The sequence below is a fragment of the Oncorhynchus mykiss genome, chromosome 16, assembly GCF_013265735.2.
Source record: "Oncorhynchus mykiss isolate Arlee chromosome 16, USDA_OmykA_1.1, whole genome shotgun sequence".
Lineage (NCBI taxonomy): Eukaryota > Metazoa > Chordata > Actinopteri > Salmoniformes > Salmonidae > Oncorhynchus > Oncorhynchus mykiss.
In genome coordinates this window covers 52,888,236-52,904,189 of record NC_048580.1, presented here as the reverse complement: position 1 = coordinate 52,904,189, position 15,954 = coordinate 52,888,236, and the positions used below count along the sequence as shown (strand labels likewise).

The 15,954-nt window shown below is 42.7% G+C and overlaps 1 protein-coding gene across 1 annotated transcript; it reads left to right on the top strand.

The window, feature by feature from the left end:
- The first annotated feature begins 4,208 nt into the window (after positions 1-4,208).
- On the top strand, positions 4,209-15,796 carry LOC110492264 (extracellular matrix protein 2). The gene is made up of 10 exons (XM_021566438.2): positions 4,209-4,667; positions 4,949-5,074; positions 6,823-6,989; positions 7,173-7,716; positions 8,014-8,129; positions 10,873-11,008; positions 11,248-11,405; positions 13,238-13,377; positions 14,172-14,498; positions 14,966-15,796. The coding sequence occupies exons 1-10, from the start codon at positions 4,496-4,498 to the stop codon at positions 15,156-15,158; spliced, it is 2,079 nt and encodes a 692-aa protein (XP_021422113.2). The 5' UTR covers positions 4,209-4,495; the 3' UTR covers positions 15,159-15,796.
- The last annotated feature ends 158 nt before the right edge of the window (positions 15,797-15,954 follow it).

Below are 15,954 nucleotides of genomic sequence, written 5' to 3'. Positions count from 1 at the left end.
ATGTGGGGTACAGAAATGAGGTAGTCATTCAAAAATCATGTTAAACATTATTATGGCACACAGAGTGAGTCCATGCAACTTATTATGTGACTTGTTAAGCAAATGTTTACTCCTGAACTTATGTGAACTTGCCAAAACAAAGGGGTTGAATACTTGTTGACTCAAAACATTTCCACTTTTCATTTTAAATGAATTAGTAAAAATAAATCCACTTTGACATTATGGGGTATAGTGTGTAGGCCAGTGACAAAAAAAAAATTAAATTGAATCCATTTTAAATTCAGGCTGTAGCACAACAAAATGTGGAAAAAGTAAAGGGCTGTGAATACTTTCTGAAGGCCAGTTTTGATCTATGAAATTATGTTTCTTGGTACGAAAGGACCGGAAAGAAAGACACGCAGGGTTTTAACCCGCAATTCTGCCTTGACAAGGCAGTGTAGTAGACTAGTTTTACTAGTGTCTTATGGTAGACCATTCCATTCTTGTGGGCCAGCTAAGTCGTATTGGTGTCTCTTAGGGGTCTTTGGTCTGGTTGGCTAACTACCTCTCTCAAAGTGTGCAGTGTGTAAAGTCAGAAAATCTGCTGTCTCAGCCACTGCCTGTCAAGTGGCAGAGTGGTTGTGCGGTTGACTTGTTCTGTTTGATTCCCTCATCGGGTAATAATGATTAACTATAAGTTGAGTGCTGCAACAGTGAAGCCCTGCCTATCGTAACCTGTATTAATGTCCTCAAAATACACCATGTCAACACAGAGGCATCAAATATACATTTCCTTTTAATTGTTTAAACTCTTCATATTCTGTAATCGTCAAAGAATTTTTTTAAAGCAATCATTAACATTGGAGTGTATTGGTCTGTACGTTCCCTAGTTTCTTGATAATCCTATATAGATGTATAATATGTTTAGGACATATATACAGCGAACTGGTAAAATCAGCAAAGAAAGAGGCAGGTGGAGTCATTATGACAACAGATACTGTACATAGATAAATCTATTTTGGATGCTTTGTGTCCTTGACTGGAAATAGTGCGCCTGCACCAACATTTCAGCTGTCAGAGAGAGAGAGAGCGAGAGAGAGGGCGAGAGAGAGAGAGCATATGGTATGGTGATAAATCTGCTATTGTCTGCCAGCTGGATTACAGGTCAAAGGTCAAATTTCTTATTCTGACCTAAAATATATAGACTGTAAATGATGGTTATATTTCTGGAGATAAGTGACCACAAACTGCACTGAGGCAAACTGGTTATGTCAGTTTCTTCACATAACATGTGTGTGAATATATGTTTGATGTGATCATAATTTCTTTGAATGTAGTGAGGTTTCAGGTTTCTTTGTGTCTTGAGCCAAGATAAGCTTCATATGGCTGTATTTATTGTAACTCTGTCATAAATGGTAAAACATTTCTGAAAGTGCTGTGCCAGGCCTTGAGTAAAAATATTATTTTGAAAGGTGTGTGGCAAATGTGACTAATTATAATGAGGATGGATGGATTCAGTTACTGGCTGCAGTTACAAGCCTATCTCTGACCTTTTTAACCTGTCTCTCCTTTATGGGGAGGTTCCCATTGCTTGGAAGGCAGCCACTGTTGGTCCTTTATTTAAAGGGGGAGATCAAGCTGATCCTAACTGTTATAGACCTATTTATATTTTCCCCTGTTTATCAAAAGTGTTGGAAAAACTTGTCAATAATCAACTGACTGGCTTTCTTCATGTCTATAGTATTCTCTCTCGTATCCAATCTGGTTTCCGCTTAGGTTACGGATGTGTCACTACAACTTTAAAGGTCCTCAATGATGTCACCATTGCCCTTGATTCTATGCAATGTTGTGCTGCTATTTTTATTGACTTGGCCAAAGCTTTTGATACGGTAGACCATTCCATTCTTGTGGGCCAGCTAAGGCGTATTGGTGTCTCTTAGGAGTCTTTGGTCTGGTTGGCTAACTACCTCAAAGTATGCAGTGTGTAAAGTCAGAAAATCTGCTGTCTCAGCCACTGCCTGTCACCAAGGGAGTACCCCAAGGCTCAATCCTAGGCCCCACGTTCTTCTCAATTTACATCAACAACATAGCTCAGGCAGTAGGAAGCTTTCTCATCCATTTATATGCAGATGATACAGTCTTATACTCAGCTGGCCCCTCCCCAGATTTTGTGTTAAATGCTCTACAACAAAGCTTTCTTAGTTTCCAACAAGCTTTCTCTACCCTTAACCCTTGTTCTGAACACCTCCAAAACAAAGGTAATGTGGTTTGGTAAGAAGAATTCCCCTCTTCCTACAGGTGTGATTACTACCTCTGAGGGTTTAGAGCTTGAGGTAGTCACCTCATACAAGTACTTGGGAGTATGGCTAGATGGTACACTGCCCTTCTCTCAGCACATATCAAAGCTGCAGGCTAAAGTTAAATTTAGACTTGGTTTCCTCTATCGTAATCTCTCCTCTTTCACCCCAGCTGCCAAACTAACCCTGATTCAGATTACCATCCTACGCATGCTAGACATAATTCATAGATCGGCAGGTAAGGATGCTCTCGAGTGGCTAGATGTTCTTTACCATTCGGCCATTAGATTTGCCACCAATGCTCCTTATAGGACACATCACTGCACTCTATACTCCTCTGTAAACTGGTCATCTCTGTATACCCGTCGAAAGACCCACTGGTTGATGCTTATTTCTAAAACACTCTTAGGCCTCACTCCTCCCTATCTGAGATATCTACTGCAGCCCTCATCCTCCACATGCAACACCCATTCTGCAAGTCACATTCTGTTAAAGGTCCCCAAAGCACACACATTCCTGGGTCGCTTGTCTTTTCAGTTTGCTGCAGCTAGCGACTGGAATGAGCTGCAACAAACACTCAAACTGGACAGTTTTATCTCAATCTCTTCATTCAAAGACTCAATCATGGACACTCTTACTGACAGTTGTGGCTGCTTTGTGTGATGTATTGTTGTCTCTACCTTCTTGCCCTTTGTGCTGTTGTCTGTGCCCAATAATGTTTGTACCATGTTTTGTACTGCTACCATGTTGTTGTCATGTTGTGTTGCTACCATGCTGTGTTGTCATGTGTTGCTGCCTTGCTATGTTGTTGTCTTAGGTCTCTCTTTATGTAGTGTTGTCTCTCTTATCGTGATGTGTGTTTTGTCCTATATTTATATTTATTTTTTATTTTTAATAAAATTGATTATTGACCTCTGCATACCCTGAGCCTGCCTGCCATCAGGTACCGTTGCCCCACCTCTGGTTACTGACCCCTGCCTTCCTTGACCTGTCTATTGCCTGCCCCTGTTGGATTGTTAAACTATTGTTTATTCGACGTGGTCTGGTTCTGGGTCTTATCTTCATCCTTGATAATGAATACGGGTCCAGGTGCAAACGTTGAACTAGTGCAATCATTGAGTAAATCTGATCCTATAAGTGTCTAGGGCGTATGCTGAGATGACAGTCTGTTTTGCTCTTGGTTGGCCATGCAGCAGGTCTGCAGGTGTCTGTTTCTATAAGCAGGAGGATGTAGGAGTGTTTGGTATTTACTCACTCTGAGCGGTTGGTGTCTGGCACACCTTTTTAAATCTCACAAACAGGATTTGGACATCACAATGAAGTAGGAGTAGGATAATTTTATGTGGTTTTGAGAAATTAGACATGAAATGCAACCAGGGGTCATACTGGGAGAAATAGTACAGACGGACAGTGATAGAGGTGGTCCAGAATGCAGTAAATGTTGCTGCAATCATGTCACACTCCACTCAAAGATAAGGTTAAGTTTTTATGTATACTCTTAGTTACAAGAAAAGTGTGTGTAAAGAGAGATGCAAGGCCCTGGTGTAACTACAGGGGGAAAACCATGCTGTCAAGCAGGGTCGAATAGCAGAGGGAGAAAAGTCCAAGAATTTCTCAGGAGTGTGGTCTCTGTGTCTCGCTGTCCTGCTGGCTGGTAGTGGTTGGTGGTGGGGTGGGCTAGGGAGGTGTTGGACACAAAGCAACCTTTCATTCCAGCTGGACTCCGATTGGAGAGCTTGGAGAGTTTAAATTTTTTTTATTTCTGGCCACACAGCACAGTGGGCTATACCTCTTCTGGCCCGTAGCCAATGGGAATGGGCCTTAGATAAACTGTCTGTTTGGGCTGTCAGAAAGCACTCCGCTGGTTGACATCACAGTAATTATTTGACACCTCCAATATGCAGTCTCTGACTGGACCTCCTCTATTGGTTTGTTAGGTATACCATGGGCTGTGGGTGGAGAGGAGAGGTAGGTGGTTTCTTAAAGATGAATGAAAGGGGGTCTTTGTCCTGAATTTTTTTTACTTTTATTTTTTTTACCCACTCCCCTGCTTCCTCTCACCACTCCTCTATCCTCTCACCTTTTGGGGTTTTTCTGGGGTGTGTGGCCAAAAATCATGTCCTGGGGGTGAGAGTCTATAAAAGCCATTCAGGAGTTGAGATTCCTCACACTCACTTTGAAAAGGTTTCTGTCCAAAAGGAGACTGACCAGGAGAGTCCATGGCAGAGCTGACCATGAACAGATTAGCGCTCCTATTTTTCTGCTTATATGCAACAGCCTCACTAATTGATGGGAAGCCCAGCCATAGAACAGAGAAGCCCAGGAGCTCCAAACCCGTGGTAGTAGCTGACTTACCTGATCCGGATAACACTGATGATACTCTCCTCCCTGGTAAGTTTTCTTGGAAAAGGATGGTGGGGGCAACATGAATGCATACTTCACAGTGCTTCTAGTTTTTGTGATTACAGTGTGTTCTCCCAAGTCAAGGGTGGTCCACCATCCTTCAGAAAGAACTGCACTGAGTTTTCAAAGACAGAGTGTGGTGCATATAGTTTTATTTAGCATCAGTTTCATGTAGACTTTATCTGTGGATCATGTGTAGTTTGGGTGAGTAATGGTGTGTTTGTGTGTGTCTGTTGTTGTGTGTGTCTGTTGTTCTGTCTGCCTTGCAGGTGGCAGCGGGCAGTGCTCTGTGAATGGGATGTTCCTGTTTGACAGGGCCATGTGGTCGCCTCAGCCCTGCTCCGTGTGCCAGTGTCAGAGGGGAACTGTCAGCTGTCACCCTGTCCCCTGCGGCGGTAGGCATTCAAGTTGTAGATTGTTATGGAAGGATTGTAATCTTATTTGTGGTTATTATATTTAATGGCAGCTTTTTAGTTGAAATGTCCATGCTGACTAAGTGTACAGACTGATCAGGGCATGGAATTGTGTACATACAGTACCAGTCAAAAGTTCATTCAACGGTTTCTTTATTTTGACTATTTTCTACATTGTAGAATAATAGTGAAGACATCAAAACTATGAAATAGCACATATGGAATCATGTAGTAACCAAAAAAGTGTTAAACAAATCAAAATATATTTTAGATTCTTCAAAGTAGCCAGCCTTTGCCTTGATGACAGCTTTGCATACTCTTGGCATTCTTTCAACCAGCTTCACCTGGAATGCTTTTCCAACAGTCTTGAAGGAGTTCCCACATATACTGAGCACTTGTTGGCTGCTTTTCCTTCACATCCCAAATCATCTCAATTTGGTTGAGGTCAGGTGATTCTGGAGGCCAGGTCATCTGATGCAGCACTCCATTACTCTTCTTCTTGGTCAAATAGCCCTTACACAGCCTGGAGGTGTGTTGGGTCATTGTCCTGTTGAAAAACAAATGATAGTCCCACTAAGCGTAAACCAGATGTGATGAAGTATCGCTGCAGAATGCTGTGATAGCCATGCTGGTTAAGTGTGCCTTGAATTCTAAATAAATCACAGCCAGTGTCACCAGCAAAAGCACCCCCACACCATCACACATCCATGCTTCACGGTGGGAACTGCCCATGTGGAGATCATCCGTTCACCTACTCTGCATCTCACAAAGACACGGCGGTTGGAATCAAAAATCTCAAATTTGGACACATCAGACCAAAGGACAGATTTCCACCGGTCTAATGTCCATTGCCCGTGTTTCTTGGCCCAAGCAAGTCTCTTCTTGTTATTGGTGTCCTTTAGTAGTGGTTTCTTTGCAGCAATTCGACCATGAAGGCCTAATTCATGCAGTCTCCTCTGAACAGTTGAGAAACGTATAAAGTTCTTGCAATGTTCCGGATTGACTGACCTTCATGTCTTAAAGTAATGATGGACTGTCATTTTTCTTTGCTTATTTGAGTTGTTCTTGCCATAATATGGGCTTGGTCTGATGTTAGTACGAACTCGAACCCAGGCGCAGAGAAACACAGCAAGCATAGGTAAGGGTAAATCCAAAACATTTGCTTAGAGTCTTAACAGAAACAAGGCAGCTGTACAAGTGCATACAAATTAAACATTAAACCTAAGCAAAGATACAGACTACCTGAGGAACCTAAATAACAAGGCAACCAAGTGAACAGAGAAGGTCATTAAACACAGGTGAATCCAATGAGTAACAATCAGGGTAACCTGGAAACTAGAAAACAGGGTAAGGGTGCCCTCCAGCGGTAACCTAAGGAAACAACAATCAAATAACACAGAAACTGTGACAAAATTAACTTTTAACAAGGCACACCTGTTAATTGAAATGCGTTCCAGTTAACTACCTCATGAAGCTGGTTGAGAGAATGCCAAGAGTGTGCAAAGCTGTCATCAAGGCAAATATAAATATATTTTGATTTGTTTAACATTTTTTTGGTTTCTACATGATTTCATGTGTTATTTCATCGTTTTGCTGTCTTTACTATTCTACAATGTAGAAAATAGTAACAAATAAAGAGAAACCCTGTGATGAGTAGGTATGTCCAAACTTTTGACTGTTACTGTTATATACTGTATAAATATGAATGTAACATATTCCCTCTTCCTCAGGTTCAAATAACCAGCAGACAGTGGCTCCCAAAGCCAAGAAACCCTCCTCTAATGCAGAGAAGAAAGAGGGGATTCCAAAGCAGAAGAAGAGTCTCCAAAGGACATCAGAAGAAGGAGGAGCAGGACGTCAGAAGAAGGAGGAGCGGCATGTTACTCCAGTGAAAGTGGTGGGTGCCCATGGGAAAATGAAGAGGGCAATTCTATAGGAACTGCACAGCAGATGAACTAACAATGCTTTGACTATTGTATTAATGTTTTGCCTATGACTGAGTATTGACTGACAGGGATTTTTGGAGAAATGTAATATATATCATTTAATATATTTTGTGTGTGATGTCTATGTTGTATAGGTTGCTGTTGTGAAATCCATGGCCACCCAGAACAAAAAACAAGAAGTAGCAGTGAAGAAACAGGAAGTGGCTGTGAAGAAACAAAAAGTGTCTGTGAAGAAACAGGAAATGGTTGTGAAAACAAAAGTCAGGAAGACCGAGGTCCCTGTGGCCAAGAGGCGTGACCCGAAGATAAACAAAGACAGCCTTCCGTACCTTCCCTACGATGATGACGATCACGATGACCATGACCACAGTGAGCATGACGACATTGACGACGATGATGATTATATCATCAGGGCCACCGGAAAACCCACCATGAGGTTGGCACCAATGGGGAGACCAGTCACCATGGCGACTGGCCGACTGGCTACTACCACCACTAGGAGACCCATGGTGAGGGGGCCGGGACGTGCTGTGGTCACATTCCCCAGGAGACACAGCATCATGGAGTCTCTCCCTGCTGGCTGCCTGCTCTCAGAGTCTCTGATTGCCTGTGGCAGCACTGGCATGGTCCACATCCCCATCCTCTCAGACCAGGGGGTCAAGACCCTCTATCTGGCAGGTGAGGATATACAGGGACAATTAGCAGAGTCAAGAGGGGGGACAAGAATCTGAGTTCAGGCTTACTAAAATAGGTAACTATGTTTAAGAAGTTGGAATTTTGGGAAGGCAAAGGTTTTACCGTTGTGTGCGTCAATGCAATCAAATGTCCTTTGCGGTGTTTACACAGTTGCATATATAAACATATTTTGTACACAAAGATACTGCATAAACATTAAGGCAGGTGCAATGGCATGTGAACCCAGGCCTTTCTCTGTTTGAGGAGACTGGGTCAGCTTGTGTTCTATTCTTTTATCAGACAATAAGATCAATAAGATCCCTCCCCGGGCGCTGGCTGGGCTGCCCAACCTGGAGTGGCTGGACCTAAGCAAGAACAAGCTGGACGACTCCTCCATCAGCCCTGACCTGTTCCAGGTGAGTCTGAGAGCATCATTCAACTCAACATATTTGGCTTTAGTTCCAGTTGGACCTCTACTGTGCTCCCAGACCCACCTACACATCTCAGCCTCAAGTTACTTCAGGGCTCTATTGACCATTATCATGCTGCATTACCTGGATTCTTCTCAGCCTGTTATGATAGAATTTAAACATGTACAGTGGGGCAAAAAAGTATTTAGTCAGCCACCAATTGTGCAAGTTCTCCCACTTAAAAAGATGAGAGGCCTGTAATTTTCATCAAAGGTACACTTGAACTATGACAGACCAAATGAGAAAAAAAAAATCCAGAAAATCACATTGTAGGATTTTTAATGAATTTATTTGCAAATTATGGTGGAAAATAAGTATTTGGTCACCTACAAAAGTTTATCTCAATACTTTGTTATATACCCTTTGTTGGCAATGACAGTGGTCAAATGTTTTCTGTAAGTCCTCACAAGGTTTTCACACACTGTTGCTGGTATTTTGGCCCATTCCTCCATGCAGATCTCCTATAGAGCAGTGATGTTTTGGGGCTGTTGCTGGGCAACACGGACTTTCGACTCCCTCCAAAGATTTTCTTTGAAATGCTTCTTACGAAGCCACTCCTTCGTTGCCCGGGCGGTGTGTTTGGGATCATTGTCATGCTGAAAGACCCAGACACGTTTCATCTTCAATGCCCTTGCTGATGGAAGGAGGTTTTCACTCAAAATCTCACGATACATGGCCCCATTCATTCTTTCCTTTACACGGATCAGTTGTCCTGGTCCCTTTGCAGAAAAACAGCCCCAAAGCATGATGTTTCCACCCCCATGCCTCACAGTAGGTATGGTGTTCTTTGGATGCAACTCAGCATTCTTTGTCCTCCAAACACGACGAGTTGACTTTTTACCAAAAAGTTATATTTTGGTTTCATCTGACCATATGACATTCTCCCAATCTTCTTCTGGATCATCCAAATGCTCTTTAGCAAACTTCAGACGGGCCTGGGCATGTACTGGCTTGAGCAGGGGGACACGTCTGGCACTGCAGGATTTGAGTCCCTGGCGGCGTAGTGTATTACTGATGGTAGGCTTTCTTACTTTGGTCCCGGCTCTCTGCAGGTCATTCACTAGGTCCCCCCGTGTGGTTCTGCAATTTTTGCTCACCGTTCTTGTGATAATTTTGACCCCACAGGGTGAGATCTTGCGTGGAGCCCCAGATCGAGGGAGATTATCAGTGGTCTTGTATGTCTTCCATTTCCTAATAATTGCTCCCACAGTTGATTTCTTCAAACCAAGCTCCTTACCTATTGCAGATTCAGTCTTCCCAGCCTGGTGCAGGTCTACAATTTTGTTTCTGGTGTCCTTTGACAACTCTTTGGTCTTGCCCATAGTGGAGTTTGGAGTGTGACTGTTTGAGGTTGTGGACAGGTGTCTTTTATACTGATAACAAGTTCAAACAGGTGCCATTAATACAGGTAACGAGTGGAGGACAGAGGAGCCTCTTAAAGAAGAAGTTACAGGTCTGTGAGAGCCAGAAATCCTGCTTGTTTGTAGGTGACCAAATACTTATTTTCCAGCATAATTTGCAAATAAATTCATTAAAAATCCTACAATGTGATTTTCTGGATTTTTTTTCTAATTTTGTCTGTCATAGTTGAAGTGTACCTATGATGAAAATTACAGGCCTCTCTCATCTTTTGAAGTGGGAGAACTTGCACAATTGGTGGCTGACTAAATACTTTTTTGCCCCACTGTAATATTATGTCACAGTGTGGTGTTACAGAATAGTACAGGTATGTGCATGTCACAGTCATTTAAGTTATAGGTAGTGCCTAATGTTTAAACAAAATGATCCATCTTGTAGTTGGACTGCTAGAAATTTTGCTGTCTCCCGGGTAGCGCATAAGAACAGAAGTTTAAACTGGCCCCATCGAGGCGAATGTCAATTAGTTGTTGCAATGACCCTGGGAATTTTGTCGGTCAACAGACAAGCCACAACTAAAAACAGATCAGTCATTTTTGGCAAGGCATCCTAAGTGGTGCAGCGGTCTCCCGAGTGGCGGAGTGGTCTAAGGCACTGCATCTCAGTGCTAGAGGCATTACTACAGACGCTGGTTCAATTCCAGGCTGTATCACAACCGGCCGTAAGGTGGCGCACAACCAGCCCATAGGGTGGCGCACAATTGGCCCAGCGTCATTAGGGTCGGGGTAGACCATCATTGTAAATAAGAATTTGTAATTAACTTACTTGCCTAGGTAAATAAAGGTTAAATAAAATATATATTTTTTAAACGTACTTGTTCCTACTAAGGTGTCAGAGTTCCTGATGCCAGGAGCTCAACGTACTAAAAATTCCCTTGAGAGAGCATTAGTGTTTATTAACTACTTCGCTTGCAGTACATCTCAGAGTTGGACAGACTTGATAACAAAACACGAAAAGCACTTAATGAATAAGACAAAGAGTGGAATTCAATCAAATCACCACTGGGAGAACTGCCATTGCTGGGAAAAATCATATTATTGCACCATTGAAAAATAATATTGTGTACTAAGCCTACTGGCCTGTTACAGGGTATAATACTTGCGTTGATTATTCAACTGGTAGTTACGCAGGCTATACTGGTATAAGGCCCATGTCATAGGCGTAAGGTAACATTGCAGTTCTTGAGCTTGGACGTGAGAGAGAGAGGGACACTGGTTAAATCACGCTTAGCACTCTAATGTTCTAATGTGTGGAGATTCTTGGCTTGTTTCAGAACCTGACCCAGCTGAGGAGGTTGAATTTAGATGGCAACAATCTGACCAAAGTCCCCTCGATTCTACCGCCGTCCCTGGTGGAGCTTAAGATCAATGACAACAAGATCCTGGGCCTCACACCAAGCAGCTTTAAAGGTATAGGAAGGTGGAGTTTACAGAGACAGAAAGCTTTGTTTGTTCAAGCTTAGCTTGCACCTACAGTACTATTTCAAGTGACCTCAGATAGGACGTTCAGATTAGCACATTAGCATTGTTGGCGTAGCTCATTTAGCAACAAAAATCAGCAAAACAAGTCAAATTACATTGGATTATTGTATGTTGATATTATATGTTGATATTGTCATGTTGGGATTTGAAAATGTGTCTCTCCTCAGGTTTGTCCAAATTGCTGACACTGGAGCTTGAGGACAACCACTTCCACGATGGGAATGTGTCACCTTTGACCTTCCGGCCCCTCAAGAAACTCATCTATCTGCGACTGGAGGACAACAAGTTCCGGGCCATCCCCTCTGGGCTTCCTGTGACCCTGCAGGTCAGTGATTGGACGAGGTGCCTGTGATGTCACTGTAGTGAGCATGCAGGAGCCACTGATATGCAGTAGCCTCAGTCATACAAAGGAGCATAGCTCTCAGACATTTGAAACATCACCTTATTTTAAATAAGTTTTGGAATAGTCCACAGACTATGAGAGGTTTCAGATGTTTGACTAAACATATTATTTTTGGTAATTGCGAGCTAGGTGCACATACAGTGCATTCTGACTTTTTCACATTTTGTTACGCTACAGCCTTACTCTAAAAATGATTAAATGAATTTTCCCTCATCAATCTACACACAATACCTCATAATGACAAAATGAAAACAGGTTTTTAGATTTTTTTTGAATATTTATACACATTTAAAAATCTGAAATACCTTATTTACATAAGTATTCAGACCCTTTTCTATGAGACTCGAAATTGAGCTTAGGTGCATCTTGTTTCCATTTATCATCCTTTAGATGTTTCTACAACTTGATTGGAGTCCACCTGTGGTAAATTCAATTGATTAGACATGATTTGGAAAAGCACATACCTGTCTATATAAGGTCCCACAGTTGACAATGCATGTCAGAGCAAAAACTAAGCAAAAACTAAGCCTAAAAACTAAAACTAAGGTCGAAGGAATTGTCCGTAGAGCTCCGAGAAAGGATTGCGTCGAGGCACAGATCTGGGAAAGGGTACCAAAAAATGTCTGCAGCATTGAAAGTCCCCAAGAGCACAGTGGACGCCATCATTCTTAAATGGAAGAAGTTTGGAACCACCAAGACTCTTCCTAGAGCTGGCCGCCGTTCAAACTGAACAATCGGGGGAGAAGGGCCTTGGTCAGCGAAGTGACCGATGGTCACTCTGACAGAGCTCCAGAGTTCCTCGGTGGAATGGGAGAACCTTCCAGAAGAACAACTATCTCTGCAGCACTCCACCAACCAGGCCTTTATGGTAGAGTGGCCAGGCGGAAGCCACTCCTCAGTAAAAGGCACGACAGCCCTCTTGGAGTTTGCCAAAAGGCACCTAAAGGACTCTTAGACCATGAGATACAAGATTCTCTGGTCTGATGAAACCAAGACTGAACTCTTTGTCCTGAATGCCAAGCATCACGTCTGGTGGAAACCTTACACCATCCCTATGGTGAAGCATGGTGGTGGCAGCATCATGCTGTGGGGATGTTTTTCAGCAGGAGGGACTGGAAGATTAGTCAGGATCGAGTGAAAGATGAACAGAGCAAAGTACAGAGATCCTTGATGAAAACCTGCTCCAGAGTGCTCAGGACCTCAGACTGGAGGAAAGGTTCACCTTCCAACAGGACAACAAACCTAAGCACACAGCCAAGACAATGCAGGAGTGGCTTCGGGACAAGTCTCTGAATGTCCTTGAGTGGCCCAGCCAGAGCCCGGACTTATACCCGATTGAACATCTCTGGAGAGACCTGAAAATAGCTGTGCAGCGACCCTCCCCATTGAACCTGACAGAGCTTGAGAGGATCTGCAGAGAAACTCCTCAAATACAGGTGTGCCAAACTTGTAGCATCATACCCAAGATGTCGTTGTTTTAGTATTTTTTAAAATAAATATTCAATCATTTCTAAAAAACTGTTTTTACTTTATCATTATGGGGTATTGTGTCGATTGATGTGGGGGAAAAACAATTTAATACATTTTAGAATAAGGCTATAATGTAACAAAATGTGGAAAAAGTGAAGGGGTATGAATACTTTCCGAATGTACTTTATATTATTAACTCCCAATCTGTAGTGTGTAGACTAGGTAGGTCCCCCTCACCCCCCTAACAACACGAATACTCAAAGGTTTGCGGTTTGTATTCTCAGGCACTTCACCTGTCGGATAACAGAATAGAAGAGGTGCATGAGGGGATCCTCAACAAGACTGTCAACCTCAGGTTTCTGGATCTCAGTCATAATAGGATCCGGGAGGACCGCATAGCCCCAAGGGCCTGGATACACTTGTTGTAAGTCCCAACAACCTCTCTCCATTCTTGCTTTTGCAGCATTTAGGAGGTTATTGTCCAGTGTAAAGATTACTGTTACTCTGGTTTTGAGCTCCACCTTGAAGGGAATGTTGGAACACATTTTATTCCTATTTCTGATCTTGCAGAAAAGTGACCTCAGTATTTACTTTTTGAATGCATTGAATATAATTTTTGTTTAACAAAAGTTTTTGTAAAATGCATGAACATCAACATTATTGCATACAGGATTCTTAAGCAAAAGTTTAAATGGTGTAATTCATCTGACACTCTGTACATGTGTTAGTCTCCTGGCAATAACGAGAGGAAAATATAATTTTAATTGCATCTTAGAAGAAAAAGGAGAAAAGGAAAAACAAGAGAATAGAGGGCAAAGCCACGGAGGACATTGTTTTGGGGCCTGCTGATGTGGCTGGCTAGACAGCGGCGCAGCAGACACAGTCCAGCTTTATGATAGGTTGTAGAGAGTCAAGCCCAAAGGGAGGGACTGCTGGCCAGCTGCCTTTGTGTTAAGGCTCTTAGTGGTTTGAAACTCCTACAATGTTGTGAGACAAATGTGATGGATATGATGGAACCCTCTGGTCAAAGATGGAGAAAAGGGAAACGTTGAACCAGCCTTCTAAAGAAAAGGTGGACTCAAAATATAGTCCTGAGATTGGAAAAGTCCCCTTTTAACTGGAGACATAATACAGTACATTACCTTCTATCTCTTCATGTCTTCGAAACTTTTCACATATTGAGCAAAAGATCTACCTGTATTTTCCCCACCATTTCAGAAAGTTGGAGTCGTTGGACCTGTCGCACAATAAGCTGGTGCATGTTCCCTCCTTCCTCCCTGTGGGTCTACAGCAGCTCCACCTGCACCACAACCAGATCGAGCGGATCCCTGGCTACGTGTTTGGCCACATTAAACCGGGACTGGACCTCCTTCACCTGTCCCACAACAGGCTGGCCAACGACGGCATTGATGATGTGTCCTTCCTGGGCCTGTACAACTCCCTGACTGAACTCCTGCTGGACCACAACCAGCTTCGCTCCATCCCCAGGGGGCTACTGAAGCTCAAGAGCCTGCAGCTCCTCCGCCTCAACCACAACGTTATCAGGTAACTCAACCAAAACGTTATCAGGTAACTCAACCAAAACGTTATCAGGTAGGTCAACCGCAATGTTGTCAGGTAGGTCAACCGCAATGTTGTCAGGTAGATCAACCGCAATGTTATCAGGTAACTCAGCCGCAACGTTGTCAGGTAACTCGGGGGCAACATTATCTAACGTAACTAACTTCACTCTATAAAGCAGTTCTAGGTTTTACTTGTGACTTTAATCTTGCTTGATACAGTCCTCTTCCTCCCATTTGGAGATGAAACAACTTTGAGAAGAGCACAGTTGCCACTAACCATAATGGCACATTCAGATCTGAAATTGCTATTGTGAATCTCAACGTGTAATTTATGTTTCTCTCTCAGTCGTTATTTCCTTTAGCCGGATCAAAGGTTGTTCTGTCTTGTCTGAGTATCTGTCTTTCTGTCGGTGGTAACTGAATGTCCGTCTTTTTCTTTCCTCCCTCCAGATACGTTCCTCTGAACTCTCTGTGTGACATGCGCCAGAGTGACGACTCGCCCCTAGTCTCCGTTCACCTGGAGTACAACCTGATTGACAGGCGTCTCATCCCGCCCACCGCCCTCTCCTGTATCAAGACCTACCACAGCATCATACTACGGCCCCAGAGTTACGAGGAAGATTACCACCATGAAGATTACTAGTACCCCCCCTTCCTCACCTCCCTCCTTCCTTTTCACCCATTTCTCCCCCCCCCCCCCAACACCTTGTCTGCGTTTCTCATTACATAATTTCCTCTGAGTCCGTCTCTTATTGTGATTAGCTTAGTCAGACTTATGACACCCAAGCGTTATGCAACAGATGAAATTAGACTTCTATCCTAAGTCTGACCATAATTCTAGGGCAATGTTTATGCAACCAGCCCTTTGTCAGTGGGCTTCATTATCACAATGAATGAGAACGATTGTGTGTGTTTTTCCTGTTTTAAAGCCTCACTCTGTAAAGCAGTTCTAGGTTTTACTTGTGACTTTGACCTTGCTTGATACAGTAGCATGTATTGAAAGAAAAATCATGTGTGGTTACCAGTAGTGAGAGCCAAAGATGTCCAGGTGCCCTCTATACTAAACTCACTGTTTTGTTGTTTGTACAACTGTTTCAACTTTGTGACAAACTTGTGTAATGAAAAATTGTGAAAATAAAAAAATCTTAGATAATTGCTGGTCATTGTCTATGGTAACTGTAAATAGTCTTAGTACCTCAAATAATCTGCCTATGTAGCACTGGGTAGAGTGTTGCGGGGTATTTTATTCTTAGTTGATTCTGTATTTGCCCTATTAGTGCTGTGATAGTACTTTTTATTTTATTTTGGCCTTATACAATAGCTTAAATAAAAATGTATGTAAATAGATCTCAAACGTTGAATCAAAATAAGTTTAAAATAACTAATCTCTTTCTCTCTCTCTCTCTCTCTCTTTCTGTCAGACACACGCATAAACACAC